Source organism: Acomys russatus, chromosome 8 (assembly GCF_903995435.1).
Source record: "Acomys russatus chromosome 8, mAcoRus1.1, whole genome shotgun sequence".
In the NCBI taxonomy this organism is placed as follows: Eukaryota; Metazoa; Chordata; class Mammalia; order Rodentia; family Muridae; genus Acomys; species Acomys russatus.
Genome location: NC_067144.1, coordinates 76,385,526 through 76,403,893, shown reverse-complemented (window position 1 = coordinate 76,403,893; position 18,368 = coordinate 76,385,526). Strand labels below are relative to the sequence as shown.

Below are 18,368 nucleotides of genomic sequence, written 5' to 3'. Positions count from 1 at the left end.
TGAGCTGAGGGTTTAGTGGAGAACCTTAGGCCATTAGGGCTCAAGAACTTGTTTCAGAGATACTTGTGGGACCCCAGCCTTATTTCTTACCATGTAATTCTGCCAAAATAATAATCCTTCCTCCTCCTTGCTCTTTCAACACCCAACTCATTTAATCTTTTTTATTCCATGTTTACTTTTACCTTTTCCAATGTTATTCTAAGTGTAAGCATTTGACTAACTGTGCTGCTGCAGATGTCAGGCAGAATTTCCACTAGAGTCAGGGAAATCCTACACAGAGGACATCTTTTATATTACGTTTAACTATATCTACAAAACCAAAACTTCTTCCAGGCCAGACACTTACAATGTCATCAACACTGTCCAGGACATTCAGTGTGACTCTGGGTCGATATTCTGAGTGCTCTTCATGAGAAATCTTGATGTAAAGTTCAGAGAAATTCATCATGGGCATTAAATTCGGCATGTAGAGACTGATTCTGGCTGAGAGAAGATGCTGTTCCAAAGTTGTCCTACACTGTTACGTCATCTAGAGAGGAGCCATGCTGCCCAGCATGCTGATATGGGGCCTATACATGTCCTCTTCACATCTGCAGACTTTTGTTTGGTTGGTTGGTTGGTTGGTTGGTTGGTTTTTTTTCTATTGAGAAACAGCACTTTGGATATGGGGAAGTGCTGAAGAAAAAGATTTTAGAGATTAGGGATAAACCTTAGCACAGCACCTTTTGACTGTCAGAGCAGAAAGGTAACAGGCCCTGACCTGGATAATTTTTCTACAATCTCCCATATATGAACATAAAATAAAGCATGACACTAATGCAGTGAAAACCTTGCTTTGGCAAGAACTTCAAAAGCCCTGACTGCCCAAGGTAATGGAAGGCTGTGGTGAGGGAAGCATATTTTTATGTTAACGCTTACAAAGCAGACAAACTCTGAAACTCAATTGCTTGCCCTGCTTTGTTAATTAGAGAAAAGCATAGCAATTCCATGGTCGCCATTGCTATTTAGAGTCCGTTAATGAAAACTACCTTCAGTACACAGTCTGGATGATTAGCCTCCCTTTGCATTTCTCACAGTAAAGACAGAACGTGAAAGTGCTGCTATTATTAGAGACTGCTGTGTCAGGATCAAAGAGAAGGGACAATGGCCACCGCATCTATTAACAGTGTTGGTCTTCTACAATGGATGCTGTTGTTTTTGACAAGCATTCGAGTGTAGCTGTGGGGACCGGCTGTGATTCTGCTATTGCAGAGAGCAAGAGTGATGAGATGGATCGGGCATATTATAAAGAATGTAAAAACTGTGATAGCAGCCTTCTGGAAATTAAGGATATGCTACTTCAGACAATATTTCCTGTGTGTGTGTGTGTGTGTGTGTGTGTGTGTGTGTGTGTGCGCGCGCGCGCGCGTGCGCACGTGCGCATATTTAGAGGGGGGCACTTTCTACTCCATATCACATATTTGGAGATCAGAGGACAACTTACTCTTCTTTGTTGACATCTGCTATGGGCTTGACCGTGAGTTGCCAAGATTGCATGTCCAGCACCTTTGCTCCTAGAACCAATTCTCTGGCCATGGTACTGGAATATTTTTAAACTTCTTTTTATCACATACAAGCATTTGAAAATTGTCATTAAATGCTGCATGCTTTTCTCATCAATTTTAACACCTACAGTAAAAGTGTGACATGTTTTCCCATTTCATATGTTAATGACATAGAGGCTGATAGAATGAGATAATTTCAAATAGCATTCCTTTGAATAACACAAAAAGCAGAAAAGGTAGAATTGCAGTGCTGTCGTTTGATCAAATGTCCTGACTTTATATACATCAGAAAAAGCGTTTTATCCAAATAAAACTGGTGCAACAAAAGGGAGGAAGGAAAAAAGATGGAAAGGAAGGAGGGAAGCAAGGAAACAAGGAATAAAGGAGAGAAGAGGGGAGAAAGAAAAAAAATCATTAAACACAGAATATATAAGAAGTGACCATCAATGGTTTTGAACCAATAGAAGGGGGCAATCATCCAGTCACCGGATACTCTTTAGATAATCAGAATGTTACCACCGCCCAGGCAGGAAGCAGCAATCATGTCACCACATGTGACCCTCTAGGCACTGCCAGATACCTGACAGGCCAGGAGTCCAAAGCTGCAGATAGAAAATACCAAATCTGAGCTCTCTCCTGACCGAGTGGATCTCCAGACTGACAGAGCGACTTTTCATTTGTGGCATCTAGTCAGAGAACTTACAATAAAAGTTACAGGGCATTTGTTTTTGTAGAGTTATGATGATTCCAAACAATACTGAGAAGGCAAATATTTATTTAGAAAATTCTGTAGAGGTTGAAGATTAGAACTCAGGCTGAATTCTATTTCATGGACACAATGGCTACACAGGCTGGTGAGAATGAAGGATATCTTAGTTTGCTGACTACATTGACCTTGAGAAAAATAAATTTTCATATATTTATGATTTTATAATTTTACAACATAGAATCATATACCAAGGTTACTCTCTTTTATGTTTTGTTTTGTTTTTGTTTTTTGAGACAGGGTTTCTCTGTGTTAGCCTTGGCTGCCCTAGACTCGCTTTGTAAACCAAGCTAGCCTTAGACGCACAGTGATCCACCTGCTTCTGCCTCCCTCGGTGCTGGGATTAAAGGCGTGCGCCACCATGCCTGGCTCTAATGCCAGATTTTAGAGAGATGCAGTAGTGCATAGTCGACAGGGACGTCAGCGGTTGGAAGCAATTCTGGGGTGCATCATGATACAGACCTTGCAAATACCGGATCACCTCCAGAGATCTCTCATGCTTCCTGGACTTTCCCAAATCAATGGCTCCTGACAGCATGTCAGAGGCTGGAAGCAGTTTGGGGGTGCATCCTGGTATAAGACCTTGCAAACACCAGATCACCTCCTAGACAGCCCACATGCCTAGTGAGCTCCCTTAACAGGGTGGCTTTTGGCAATTTAGGCCACTGTCACACGTGGCAGATTGGAAGAGCTCAGCATTAGCTCTGTATATCAGCATCCAGTAAACAACACCACTAAAATGATGTGTTTAAAAAATGATGTTGGCTACGTTCAACTTGCATGATAAATTCAATAGAATCCAAAGAAAATTCCTAGCAGTTTGCAACAGGAAACTTGATTCCAAAGCTATTTTTCACATGAGAAAATTCAAGATTCTCAGAAGGGTTATGAATAGTACTGGTTGGTACAATGTGATGTCTGTACTTACCACAAAGATAGAACAATTAAGAATGTGTACAAAAAAAAGAATGCGTACAATACTTGTGAAAAATTGAGGGGATTGGAGAGAAAAATATAAAAACATAAGCCTAAAAATATATTCAAGTTTTCATCAAAATACCTAAGGAAACTTGGACAGGAAAAATGTGAATTTGACCCATGTTACCTATGATTGCACATGTATACAAATTAAATAGACACAGACTTCATGACTACTACAGGAATAACTCAAAGTGGACCCTAAACTGTTATATTTCTGACCCTCCAGCTATTACTGATCTCTCTTCCAAACAGAAAGACCCCATGCTCTAGAGCTTTCTCTGTAAATGGAGGTGACCAGAAATGGGGGCTATGGCTCAGCAGCCCTTCAGGACTTCTTTGTGGTTTCAGGCACACACAAAACCATGTTTTAGAATAATTTAATGTCTGCTTCCTGGCACATGGATTATGTCACAAGATGTGGAATATATCCCATCCAACTACTCAGCACCATGCACACCTGAGAAACCTCTGCATCTCACAAACTCCTTTTGTACCCTGGAATTGAATTTCCATGAATCATGTATGCCACTGTAACTGGTGGTAGTGGGAAGTCAAAAGAATTCTAATCAAGCATTGTTGGAGGATGCTTCCCATCCTCTCCTTTCTACCATTTTCAAAACTATATAATATTTGAAACCAAAGCTGAATATGAATGCAAGCACCAGAACTTCTAGAGCAGAACCTTCTGATCCAGCCTGTCTTCCTACTGCACACCAAAAGTAATGCCCGTATGTGCACACCAGTGATATAAGAATCACAACTTTCCACTTCCAGGCCTGCAGAGGCCCCTCAGATCATCACAGGACCAACAGAACCAGTCTCATCCACAGTCCATCTCCATCCTAGTAGATCAGAGTCTGACAGGACAGCAGACCCTCTCCTCCTGGACTGGGCACGGTGGCCATCAAACTCACCACACATGGCATGTGGTCTTCCTCACAGTTCACTGTAGCTGCATCAGAGAGGAATCCTGGAAGGAACCTGTAAGCTAACTCCCACCAGTGCCCCTCATTGTTAGGCCTGCTGGGAGTCCCTCATCAGCGTGGGGAACCTAGCAGGGCTCAGGACAGTAGCAGCTCCTCTACTGGGAGATCAGAGATCAAATCACTTGGACAGCTGACAACTTCTTGGCTCTGACCCTCCACCCTAGGGACAGACAGAGCCTGGGGAAATCTGTGTTTAGTAGGCTTTCACTCTCCCACAGCACTTCTTGTTCCTCTCCCAAGGCACAGGGACCTTTGTTTACATATTCCATTACACACTCAATGTCCGCCGCAGCCATCTCTGCCTCATAGCTGGGATGTACTGTAGCCAAACTTCTGCCAAATTCAAACAGTAAAAACAAAGCAAAAAGTGGCCAGGAATTTTAAAGGAAGGAACAGTCAATGGAAGGTGAATTTAAAAAAACAAATAAAAAGAAAAGGGCATGGCTGCTCCTGTGCGTGGTGGAGTAGTACATTTATTATAGATAAAAGGGGGAGCACAGCCAGAGCCAGGGACATCTGGGAGACCAGAGTGGACATGACCCTGAGCCATGTAAAGAGAAGGAGGAGGGGAGAAGGGAGAGCCAGATCCAGAGGTCAGCATGGGAAATGATAGATGAAAAAGACCAGGTAACCAAAAGGATTGGATTACATAAGGAAGGGCAGCTGGGAAAAGAACAGCCAAAGCCCTGGGCTAGAGTACTGGGTATGTCAACCATTGCCCTGTAATGGGTAGGGACTGAAGGATGCTGGGAGAACAGGACAGCCAGGTTTGCATCGACTTGTTAAAAGGGCACCTCAGGCATTTGTCCCAGGGTTTGAGACTCAGTGGTAGACAGCGGTGAGAAGGGTGAAATATTTTCACTGTAATCTCAAACATTATTTTTAAAAGTTGAAACAGGCCTTATGGTCCAATATTCTTCAGAGACGAGACATACGTACTAGAGCACACCGAGTATTGCTCACACCTTTTCTCTCACGTCGTCCATTTCCAGACTGGAAAAATAACATTCCTGTTAGCCAGAGCCATACTAGTTTGTCAAGCGCTTCAGTCTTGGTTGAACTAATGTAAGTACAGAAATTTGGTTTCTAGAAATAAGTTCATTTCCTCATCCAGATTCTTAATTGCCCTGGTCTCTTTCTCTCCAAAATCACCAGTTTGATCACCTGACCACTTGTGGCTAATGCCAACGACTGTCAAAGCAGGAAAGCTCTCACCTTCCCTCCTCTCCGCCCTTGCTGTGCTGTGACTGCACCAGCTTTAAAGTTGGTCAGTGAAGCTCATTCTTACACAGGTCCCTTTTTATTTGCAGTTCTCCGCCCCCACAATCCAGGAAGAATGGAAGACACTCATTTACTGGTGTCTTTTCCTTCTCAATGACTGGACTGTATTCCAGGCCATGGCAGCCAAGGGTTAGGTGTTCAGAGCAAGCCTTAACCACACAGCATGAGGGAAGGCTGAACTACAGGTGATGCTGTTCCAAACAAAAGCCTTGAGAAGTAGAAATTAAATTCTTCTATCCAAGGTCTCTCTGTGTAGCCTTGGCTGTCCTGGACTCGCTTTGTAGACCAGGCTGGCCTCGAACTCACAGAAATCTGCCTGCCTTTGCCTCCCCAAGTGCTGGGGTTACAGGCCTGTGCCATCACGCTGGCTGAAATTATTTTTAGCTAATTAACTTTTCATCCCAATTGTAGCCCCCTAGCTTCTCTCCTCTCAGACCCACCCCACTTTCCCATCCCTCCCCCAAATCACAGGAAAGCCCATGAGAAATAGGAATTAAATTCCTAATGACCGGGGAACACTGGAGAGTAGAAACAAATAAGAGATTAGAGCAGTGATAAAATAAGAAAAAGAAACTTAAATATACCATTAAGTGACTTTTTAAAAAGATAAATATAATTGAAAAACACATAGATAGGGCGGGCAGTGGTGGCGCACACCTTTAATCCCAGCACTTGGGAGACAGAGGCAGGCAGATCTTTATGAGTTTGAGGCCAGCCTGGTCTACAAAGGGAGCCCAGGACAGCCAAGGCTACACAGAGAAACCCTGTCTCGAAAAGCCAAAACCAAAAAAAGAAAAAAAAGAAAAACACATAGGTAAACTGACTTTGGAAAAGGAATGGCACTAATGAGATAGTGTTTGACCTTGTCCCTGTGTGCAGTGTTAGCTGCTGAGACCTGTAACCTGACACAGCTACAGCCTGGTCTACAAAGTGAGTCCAGGACAGCCAAGGCTAACACAGATTAAAGAAGGGTTTTGGCACCTCAAAAGCTATATTGAGAAAAATCCACCATAGTACCCAACTGTTTGGGTTTTATATAATTCCAGATGTACTCAGTGTGACAACCAAGAGTAGCCATCGCAGCCAAGACAGAAGAGCTGAGGATTTCTGTCCTGTAGCAGGAGAGGAGAGCACGGTTGTTTCCAAAGCAATGATTTCCTTCAACACAGGAAGCACTGAGATTTTATTCAGGGAGTCTGAATGCACTCACATCAAGGTTTTCCTACTCCTAAGCGTGCTAAGTTAAAGCCTCTTCTGAACATGGTCAATGTAAAAGCAGAGCTATTCAAGGATATTCTTAGCTCAGAGTCATGCAGAAACAGATGTGAATTATATATGATAGACAGAAACACCTCTGGGATGTTCATCATGTGCCACAAGGTCTTAGCTGGAAATCAAGTAAACGACGCTGTGAGGTGGATTGTGTGGGGCCTGTGCTACATGTCAGTCGTGGTGTTTAGCCTAACAGATGTGTCAATGCCACAGTTCCCACATATACAAAGGACAGAGAACACAAATTCAGAAAACATCAAGGAAAAGTCACCTATCTGCACTGTGGACACTGTGCATAGAGGAACAGCTTTATTGAGCTATTCTAACCCCACAATAAAGCTGCTTTTGCCTCTCAGCAGGAAGGCCACAGCTGCTTCCATGCAGGACCAGAGGAGTTAATTTTAACTAGCCCTGACTGCAGTCTGTCTCGGGGCTATGATGTCACTGTCTGGAATCCTACTGTTTAATCTTTATTTTTATTTTATATGTATGTGTGTTTGCCTCCAATTGTCTCTGTGCAGTTCCAACAGAGGCCAGAAAGAGGTAGGGGATGACTGGGATGGAGTTAGCTACCATGTGGTTTCTAGGGATGGAACCAAGGTCCTCTGTAACGATACTTAACTGTTCTTAACTGTTAACCAATCTTTCTAGCTACTTTTTAATTTAAAGTTTATTTTTACACATTTTAATGTTGGGAGCAGTTGCACACTGGATTGGCAGAAGCAAGCGAGGGAGCTTCTTGGGGGCAGCCCATTCATTTTATGCACGGCTGAAGAATGGGTGTCCCTGGTCTAGGCAAAGCCCAAGGGATTTTTGCCTCAAGGCTGTGTATTGTTGCTATACTGCCTTACCGTGCTTGTTTCATATACCTGACATGGAATACAGGTGCTACTCTCTTCTGTTGGGCAGATTTCCTAGAGTCTTACGAATAAGAGTTTATGCTTCCTGGTGATCATTCCTGAGTTGATTCAAGTCACTTCCACCCTCTTGAAAACTAGGTAAAAGCTCAGTGAAGCCCTTGATTTACACCAAGAAGGAAAACAACATTGAAACAAATTAATAATCAAGGATATTTAGGTTTAATCCAAGGATTAAGGCCCAGGTGTACAGCAACTAACCCTAACGCTTTTACCCTAACCCACCATAACCCTCTAACTCTAACTCCTAACCATAATCTAAACCTAACAACGCTAACCCCAACCCTTAACCATAACCACTAACCGTGATCGTTACTGACATAGTTATCAATTCTATGATAAATTAAGCATAACCCTAACCCTCTAACCATAACCTTAACACTAAAACTCTAAACCAAACCAACCCCAAATCCTAACCCAAACCTAAACCTTAACATAACCCTAGCCAGTCTACCCTAAACCCTACCCTTAACCCTAACCTAACCCTGAGTTGTAACCCCCAATCTTGACCCTAATCAAACTCTATCCCTAAATCTAACCCTACCCTATCCTAACCCTAATCCCAAAGTTTAACAGTAACCGGTAGTCTAACCCTAACCCTTAACACTGAATAAATCCAACCCTGACCGTGAACCTAACCCTGAATAGCCCTAACCCGTCTAACCCTAACTCCCTGATCATGATGCCTAAACCTAACCCCTAACTTGTCTAATCCTAACCTTAATCCCACCTCATCTAACCCTAACCCCCAACTCTATCCCTAACTCTGAACCCAAACCCTAACATTAACCCCCTAATACTAACCCACTCCAACTACAGACATAACCCCTAACCCTAACCTTAACCCCTAACTCTAACCCCTGAAACCCTAACACTCTAACCCTAACCCCTGACCCTATCCCTAAACCCTAACACTAACCCCATAATCCTAAACCCCTCCAACCCTATACCTAACTCCTCTCTAACCCTAACCTTAAACCCTAACCCTCTAACCCTACCTTAACCCCTCTAATCCTAACCCTATCCCTTAACCTCCTAACCCTAATCCTATCCCCCTAACCCTAACCCTTATCACCCTAACCCCTAGCTCTATGCCCCAACCCCTCTAACCCTAATCCTATCCCCCTAACCCCAATCCTATCCCTCTAACCCTATCCCCTAACCCTAACCCTGATCATTACTGAACATATTTTATTAATTCTATGATAATAATTAAACATAACCCTAATCCCTAACCCAACACCCCCAATCCTAAACCCTAACCCTAAGCCCTAAACCTAACCCCTAAACCCCAACCCTGACCCCTAGTCCTAACCTTACTATTTGAATTCATGGGGATTTTGTCCAAGAGTTTGCAAGTCCAAACAAAACAGAGAGGGGCATCATAATGTCTGAGTAGATTTTTGATACTTCTCACATTTCTTCTCCAGAATAAAAAATCTTGTGTAACTGAATGTAAGTTTCTTGGCTAAAGATTTTACCACATCCTTTCTAGTCATGGATTCCCTTCAGTATGAGTTCATTTGGGTCCTCAAAGGCTACTAGGATATGCAGTAGTCTTTGCACACTCAGTTTTACTCTTGTGTAAGGTAACAGAAAGTGCAGAACTACCATACTGATAACATTTATGGGTCTCTCTGCAGTATGATTTTTTCTCATGATTTCTAAGACCACTACTACATACAAAGTCTTTACTACATTGCATCGGGTTTCTCTCTAGTATGTGTTCTTTTATGTATTTGCAGGTAACCACGTTGTGAAAGGCTTTGTCACATTGATTACATTTGTAAGGTTTCTCTCTCTTTTATGTATTCGAAGATCACTGTAATATGCAAATGTTGGGAAAAAGGAAAAGGAACTTGTCCTAAGTACTGCATAGGACAAACTAAGTCCATAGGGCAAAACTAAGTTCAATTTCCAGGCCCTAGGGGAGCTGGGGACTACCCAATAACTGGCTGCCAGCTTTTGTTATTCATCTTTTGTTCCTAAGATATAATGACTATTCCTAACCAGGGCTTCTGTGGTTGATGTTTAGTTCCTAACCACAAAAAAATAAACAGCTATGATTGGTTAGACCGCAAAACCTACGTTCTGTATCAGCTGAGACTGATCAGCTACATAAGGAGAGCTCTTATCCCTAAATACTGATTGGTGAAAAATGTAGCTGTGACTCAGGCACAAATGTTAGTGGTTTTCAATCTTAAAAGCACTTTAACATTCTTGTTGTGGGCTGGAGGCAGGGGTAGGGTGTCACATCTTAGCTTATAGCCCTGATTGATAAGTAGTGGCTTGATTACAATAAATCCATGTATTTGCATTGACCTGGTGTTTGTGCCGGATCTCAGTGGACCCGATAACAAAAAGGCTTTACTGAGCCAGGCGTGGTGGCCCACGCTTGTAATCCCAGCACTTGGGAGGCAGAGGCAGGTGGATCGTTGTGAGTTCGAGGCCAGCCTGGTCCACAAAGCGAGTCGAGTGTAGCCAAGGCAATACAGAGAAACCCTGTCTCGAAAAACTAAATAAAAAACAAAAACAAAAACAGGGGGGAAAAGGCTTTACCACATCGATTACATTCATAGATTTTTTTTTTCTCTCCAGTATGAATACTTTCATAATGATGAAGACTATAGAAATGTGGTGAGGGCCATACAGGTGACAGAAAAACAGCCTTAGAACTCAGGAAATATGGCCCATTGGTTAGCACACCCATGATGGGTGTACCTCAGAGAGGCAGAGCCCTGGGGACTGTGGGTCCTGGGGAGTCTATGCTGCTATGGAGCATCACTCTGCCTGTTACTCTTCTGCTCTGCTTATTTATCCTTGTTGTCTTCATACCCTTCTTTATTTATGAATTGTATGAAAAACTCTAAGGGGCTTCCTGCCCCACCCTGGGCAGCATCATTGGCATGCGCGACAACAGCGCTTGACCTTTGGAAGCACTGTGACTGGAGGAGACTGGTTCATCCACCACCCTCAGAAAGAACTTAGAGACGTAGACTGCTCATATGGTTAGGATGGTTTTGCTGGTGACTCTGATGTAGAAAATACTAGGGAACAATTGGAGTTCAGAAAACTCACACACTTAGTAGTTGAGCTAGGGACTTTCTGAAGCCAGGGAACAAGAACAGCAGCAGCCTGACTGGCCGATGTGGTTCGTTAAAGTTGAGCTAGTGATCAAGGTGATGATTAATTCCTTGTACCCATTTTTGCCCTCAGCTTCCTGGTACTATTTAATAAAAACTGTTAATGAGTGGATGTGCGCCTTGAGGATTTAAAGTAGAAATGACTGGTATATATATATATATATATATAATTTTAGATTTGTAATTCTTTTAAGATTTTTATAAGATCACTTTTTAAGATAATTGATCCTTTCTAATTGCAAATTGTAGCCTACCAGTACAGAGAAGCAACTGGCTGAAAAATTACCTTGCTTGCTTACACTTTGTTAATCTATAACACATTGCTTAGTTACGAATGTATGTGGGTTCTTGGGAATATTTTGTTTTCTTCACCTGCAATATGTAAAATGTTTTTCACGTAAAGGTACTGGGGAACATACTGGTTTTCCATAATCGCTCACTAAAAGAAAAAAATGTAATCACATTGTAATTTTTATACTGTTTGAAAGATTTTGCTGGGATATGTAAGTCATGGGAGAAAAAAAAACAAAGTTGTTGGAGCTTGTCTTGCCTCACCCGCCAGGTATGCATGATTGTGTGTATGTGTATAAATGTCCCCTCCTTTTTCTCTTTTTTCTTTGCTGTCCACAGTACCAGCCCCAGCCACAGGCCAAGGGGAGAACTGGCCCCAGTGAATCCACCGTTATTCGCTCACAGAAAAGTGAGCGATCGTTTACTGACGCTCTGTCCTGCCTCAGTTTACCCTGTGATGTTGAAGCTGGCCTTCGACAGAAATGTGCAAAGGCTTTACTTTATTAAATATATTCATAAGGTTTCTCTCCAGTATGAATTATTTCATGGTGATAAAGACTATAGAAATGTGAAAAGGCTTCACCATATTAAATACACTCACAGAGTTTCTCTCCAGTATGAATCCTTTCACACCTTTAAAGATAACTGTGGCATGCAAAAGTTTTATCACACTGACTACATTCATAGGTTTTTCTCTTCAGTATGTGTTCTTTTATGTATTCGATGACTGTTACATGCAAAGGCTTTGCCACAGTGGTTACATTGAAAAGGCTTCTCTCCAGTATGTGTTCTTTTATATATTTGAAGATGATTGTGATGTGCAAAGGCTTTAACACATTGATTACATTTTTAGGGTTTCTCTCCAGTATGTGTTCTTTTATGCCTTTGAAGATGACTGTGACTTGCAAAGGCTTTATGACATTTGTTACATTCATAGGGTTTCTCTCCAGTATGTGTTCTTTTATGTATCAGGAGATGACTGCTACGTGCAAAGGCTTTACCACACTGGTTACATCCAAAGGGCTTCTCTCCAGTGTGTGTCCTTACATGCCTCTGAAGATGACTGTGACTTGCAAAGGCTTTACCACACTGGTTACATTCATATGGTTTCTCTCCAGTGTGTGTCCTTTTATGTGTTCGTAGATTACCGTGACTTGCAAAGGCTTTACCACACTGGTTACATCCATAGGGTTTCTCTCCGGTATGTGTTCTTTTATGTTTGCAGAGGCTACTTTGTTGTGAAAAGGCTTTACCACACTGATTACATTTATAGGGTCTCTCTCCAGTATGTGTTCTTTTATGTATTCGAAATTCATTATGATGTGCAAAGGCTTTTCCACATTGGTTACATTTATAGGGTTTTTCTCCAGTATGTGTTCTTGTATGACTTTGAAGATGGCTGAGACTTGCAAAGGCTTTACCACACTGGGTACATTCGTAGGGCTTCTCTCCAGTGTGTGTCCTTTTATGTGTTCGTAGATTACCGTGACTTGAAAAGGCTTTACCACATTGATTACATTCATAGGGTTTCTCTCCAGTATGTGTTCTTTTATGCATTTGTAGATTACCATGACTTGCAAAGGCTTTACCACATTGGCTACATTCATAGGGTTTCTCTCCAGTATGTGTTCGTTTATGTATTAAGAGATGACTGTTACGTGCAAAGGCTTTACCACATTGGTTACATTCATAGGGCTTCTCTCCTGTATGAATTCTTTCATGCCTTTGAAGAGAACTGGGACATGCAAAGGCTTTACCACAATGGCTACATTCACAGGCTTTCTTTCTAGCATATGTTCTTTTATGATACTGGAGACTACTGTGATGTGCAAAGTTTTCACCATATTGAATATCTTCACAGGGTGTCTCTCCAAAATGAATTCTTTCAAACCTCTGTGAGTGGCTCTGATATGCAAAGGTTTCAACAGGTTGAGTATATTCAGAGTGTTTCTCTCCAGTATGATTTCTTTCATGCCTGCAAAGATAATTGGCTCATGTGAAAGCTTTACCACATTCATTACACTGATGAATCCATTTACCTGTGTGAATTAATTTTACAATTGGGTCTAATAATAAAGAGGAATCAGATCTTGAGGTTTTATCACTTTGTTTACGTTCATGGTGTTCCTCTTCATAATGGGCTGTTTTGTGTCTTTGACGATACCTGTGATGGTAAGAGCATTTATTACACGGCTCACATTTATAGCATCCTTTTTTCTATATGAGGGTTTTAACGTGTTTGAAGAGCACTAGAAGGACTCAGATTGCATTCGTAGGTTTTCCTATAGCGTGAATCATATCACATTTGTAAAGTGAACCAGGGCAAGTAGAAGAAATTCCACATTCCTAGTACTCAAAGGGATTTTCTGCAATGTGCGTTTGTGGATGTTACCAATAGAGTTGAAAAACAAAAGATCTACAAATTATTTGTAAACTTGTATTACATTCAGAAAGTCTACTCAAGGTGGTTTTCTTTTTATAATTGTTATGGGAGAGAGTGAGTTATGTTGCTTGTTTCAATATCCCTATAGTCACACAGCTTGTATCCATTATGACATATGATAATCCTATTGAAAGAAGAATACCAAATGACAGGGCTCCACATTGCATTCTCGCAGTTTGAGTTTTGTTCCTCATAGACATGTGGTATGGGATCAAGTCTTCTCCACAACAACATGCTTGACTCTCATAAACTGCCCCTCTCAATAAACACAGCAACTTTACTACAAGCACCTGAGTAACACCAGCATCACTATGTCCTATTTACTTACTAGAAGGTTTTGGACATATAGCTATCACCTAGTCAATGTGTTCTACAGCACAGCTCTAATAGGGCTATGATTCAAATGGTGATGTCTGTTAAGGCATTGTTTCCTTGTTTTCTTTCTTAGAGGAATGCCTTGCAAACACGAAGCAGTTACCTGACATTGAGGTACACGGTCTTCCGAGAACGTGATAATCATCACTACACTTAAAGCAGAGATTTTTTACACTGTTGCTTTTCTTTAAAACTTCCAGGGCACATTAAAATTTCTTCTTCAGCCTGCACATGAAAATTACCTTCCATATCTTCTAGAATTCTGACATTGCTCTTCAATATTATGGTCTTCCCAATTGTAGCCTAAAATATAGTACCAGAAAATGTATGATATATTATTGGAAATTAGACAAGTTTTAAGTTACTATATTCATTGAACCTTAGAACCATGCCTGATTTATTCACCTCATTGTTCCTCAATCTTAACTGAAATTACAGCAGAGCATCAATTAAAAAAAAAGAAACATTTGTCCTCTTATTTTAAAAAGCAAAGAAAATTCACAGTCTTACCTATAGCAGTGAGGTTCCTGTAGGTCTCCAGCATCACATCTTCATAGAGACTCTTCTGGAAAGGATGCAGCAAACCCCACTCTTCCTGAGTGAAGCTCACATGCACATCAGCATAGGTCACCGCACCCTAAAATGTACAATCATGTGTACAACAGAAAGCGTGATACTGACATCACTGCAAACGTATGTTTAGTTGACAACATATTCATATGATTCTGGTGCTTCTTCCACTTGTTTCCTGACACAGAGGTTCTAATGTAAACACCAAGCCATATGGCCTTTCTTATAGTGGTAAACACCTAGATCGCAACCCTGGACTAAACCTAGAATGATTGTACTTCCTTGATAGTTAATTTGTTTCAATCTTGTTTTTCTTCCTGGCGTAATTCATGTGGTTCACAGAGCTCCTAGCAGTTTTTTGCTAATTGGAAGGAGGGCTACAAGTTACTTGAATCAATTCAGAAATCATTACCAGGAACTATAAAATCATCTTCATAAGATGCTGCAGGAAATCCTCCCGATGATTGTGCCAGACACATGAGACAAGCATAGGCAGGCAATATAGCAACAACAAGCAGTTCTGAGGCAAAAATCCCTGGGGCTTTTCCTAAACCAGGGATACACACATTTGCCAGCCACACAAACACGAGTGGGCTGCCTCTCTAGGCTCATTTGCTTGCTTTTGCCAATCCTGCACAGCTCTTGGCATCCATGATTTCTGCACCTTTGAATAGGTTGTAGCATTGCAAGAGAAATGCCAATTTTAACAAACATAGAGACAAGCAAACAGATCAATAGTACTGAGCACAAATCAGAGAAATTGTATGAACAATTACTAACTACAAAGATGATGGGCAAGCTGGGTGTATTTGCTCATCCCAGCACTCAGGAGGCAGAGGGAGGTGTATCTCACTGAGTTGGGTGCCAGCCTGTTCTGTGCAAAGAGTTCCAGGACAGCAAGAGGTACATATTAAGACCCTGACTCCCTTGAAAAAAAAATCAAACAAACAAACGAAAAGATGGAAAGAACTCAGAGGTATTTTTTGAAGTTCCTACAAAGAATTATACATTCATTCCAGTTCTGTGTGCATCTTCAGAAATCCAAGGGACTCCAGTTTACAATGTAACATTAGTAAGATTTTACTAAAAGAGAATGCAGTTACAAATGAACAGATGGAAATATTAGCAATATAAATGTTGATCACAAATAAGCAACACGGGGCAGGAGAGATGGCTTCCCAGTTAAGAGCTCTTGCTGGCCTTGAAAATAATTGAAGTCAATTGCCAGTATTCACATGGGGGCTCACAACTACCCATTACTCCAAGTGCAGGAGCTCTGAGGCCATCTTCTGACTGCAGTGACGAGCAGGCACACATGACACACATATTCACACATAATACACATATTCACACATGATACACATATTCACACATGATACACACATTCACACATGACGCACACGTTCACACATGATGCACACGTTCACACATGACGCACACATTCACACATGACGCACATATTCACACATGACACATATATTCATGCATATTTTACTCATATTCATTCAAAAATTCTCAGAACAGACACAATAGGTAGGAAGAACGTCACGCGCCTGCAATCCAGTGACTGAGAAGGCTCAGGTCGTATTAATATCATGGATACATGCCATCCTGAGAACGGAGCATACCCTCTGCCACATTTCACAGTTCAAGGTGTAGGTGATGATCGACACAACAGCATATGCTTGCACGTACAAAACCCTACATACCCAGCCCACCAGCTAATAATATAAACACAAAAAGCCAGGCATAGTGGCCCACATCTAATCCTAGCACTCTGGAGCCAGAGTCAGGTGGATCTCTAAGTTTGAGGCCTGTCTGACCCACATACCTATTTTCAGGATAGCCAGGGCTACACAGAGAAATTGTGTCTTCAAAAACAAAAACAACAAAATTAAAAATATAAAAACCCCAGACTAGGGATGAAGAGATCGCTCAGAGGCTCAGTGGCTCCTAAGCATCTTTATGAGATCTGGTGTCCTCTTCTGGCAGGCAGAGCACTGTATGCATAATAAATCTTTTTTAAAAAGAAGTTCATAATCAAAACAAAAAACCCCACCCAACTAGCAAAATAAATAAGCATTGAATATCAATTGCTTCTACTTTATCTTATGTGATTTAGGGATAGAGTCTATAATGGTACAGGCATGACATCATGAGAAGGAAGCTGACTGATCAGTTTCAACCACAACAAAGAACAGGAAATGGGTTGAATCCATAGACACTCACATCCCATCCCCAATAAGGAATCTAGAAAGGCTCCTCCTACAAAAGCTTCCATAAGCTCCACGAAGAAAGCTACAAAGGACAGACAAATGTTCAAAGACATCAACTTATCTAGGAGCTTTTTGATTCAATCATCTGCATTCTGACCCTGGCCACTGAAAGCTCACGGTCATCCCATGAAGAAAATGCATTTAGGCTAACTTCAACGATCCCAATAGTCAGCAACAGCCCGTATACACTGTTCAAATGTCCAAAGACTCTTTTGACACTCAGGGCACGCTCTTCACTGATTCATCTTATAAAATCAATAAACAAGTTCTATCTTTCCAACATACAATGGTACAGAATACCCTTCTCATTCCAACAAATAGGAATGTGTACCTAGTGAGGGGAGAGTAGACAAAGGCAAGAAACCCAGCAGGGCAAACACCAAACCCTGCAGCTTTGTCTCAGAAGCTTCAAAGAAACCCTGTCTCGAAAAAAAGGACGAGGAGGAGGAGGAAAGAGGAGGAGAAGAAAGACAGAGGAGGAAGAGAAGAAGAAGAAAGAAAGAGGAGGAGGAGGAGGAGGAGGAGGAGGAAGCAGCTTCAATTTCAAAGGATTTAGATGACCCTATCCCTGCCGACTTCTCAGACACCCCTCAGTTTGGTTACTTCTACTTTCCACAATGAGGATTGCACATATCTTCTTAGGACAGTCCGCTAATTGGAAATGCAATATTAACTGGATCAAGCTAACCTATGCAAATCATATGCCACCAATCTGGTCTGTTTCCATTCACATTAATGAATTAATATACATGCTGGAAAATTACAAAATCACTCATCCTGCCTGAATCAAGCCCTCTACATAATGGTGCCCCCTGCAGCTGACTGCCTTAAACTTTAGTCTGTCGTCTAGCTGCTGCCTACCCCGTTTCACCCTGCAGTTTACACAGTAACCTTCTGGTCTGAAGGCAGAAGCCAGGCTCCACATGCAAATCCTGTTCCTGTTCTTGTTCCTGCAATGGACAGTTCACTGCATGACTCAAATGGGTAATTCTAAAACTATTGTGGTACTGCCTTTTAACTAAAGACTTTAGGAAGTTTAATCAAGAGGAAAGCAAGCTCATTGGCCTGAGGGGCAAAAGACTGGGATCAAGGTGACCTGCGTCAACCATAGCTTGTAGCAGAAATATTTTTCTAAAAGCCTGAAAATGCAACTGTCCCAGAATTAAAATGTCTTCCAAAGGAGAAATCAGTCCACACACAATTAAAAGATTAATTAAGAAAAATCTCTTTAATGACAGCATGAATTTAGCTCTGGCTAGTGTTCAAAGAAGAGCCAGCCAAGCACAGATTTTTGCATTCTACATATGCTGTCACCCTTAAGTCTCTTTTAGGGTCAGGCCACCAGGTTATGTTTTGAACAATTTAAATATGGACTGGAGGGTGGCAAGTCTAGCCACTTAGACAACAAAAACATCACCAGACTTTTTTTTTTTTTTTTTTTTTGGTCTTTGTTTTGTTGTTGTTGTTTTTCGAGACAGGGTTTCTCTGTGTAGCGTTGGCTGTCCTAGACTTCCTTTGTAGAC

The 18,368-nt window shown here is 41.6% G+C and overlaps 1 protein-coding gene across 1 annotated transcript; it reads right to left on the bottom strand.

The window, feature by feature from the left end:
- Positions 1–11,638: 11,638 nt before the first annotated feature.
- On the bottom strand, positions 11,639–13,874 carry LOC127192949 (zinc finger protein 239-like). The gene is given in 2 exon segments (XM_051150330.1): positions 11,639–13,016; positions 13,019–13,874. Coding segments are annotated over 2 exon segments (1,167 nt in total). The 5' UTR covers positions 13,200–13,874; the 3' UTR covers positions 11,639–12,030.
- Between the last annotated feature and the right edge of the window lie 4,494 nt (positions 13,875–18,368).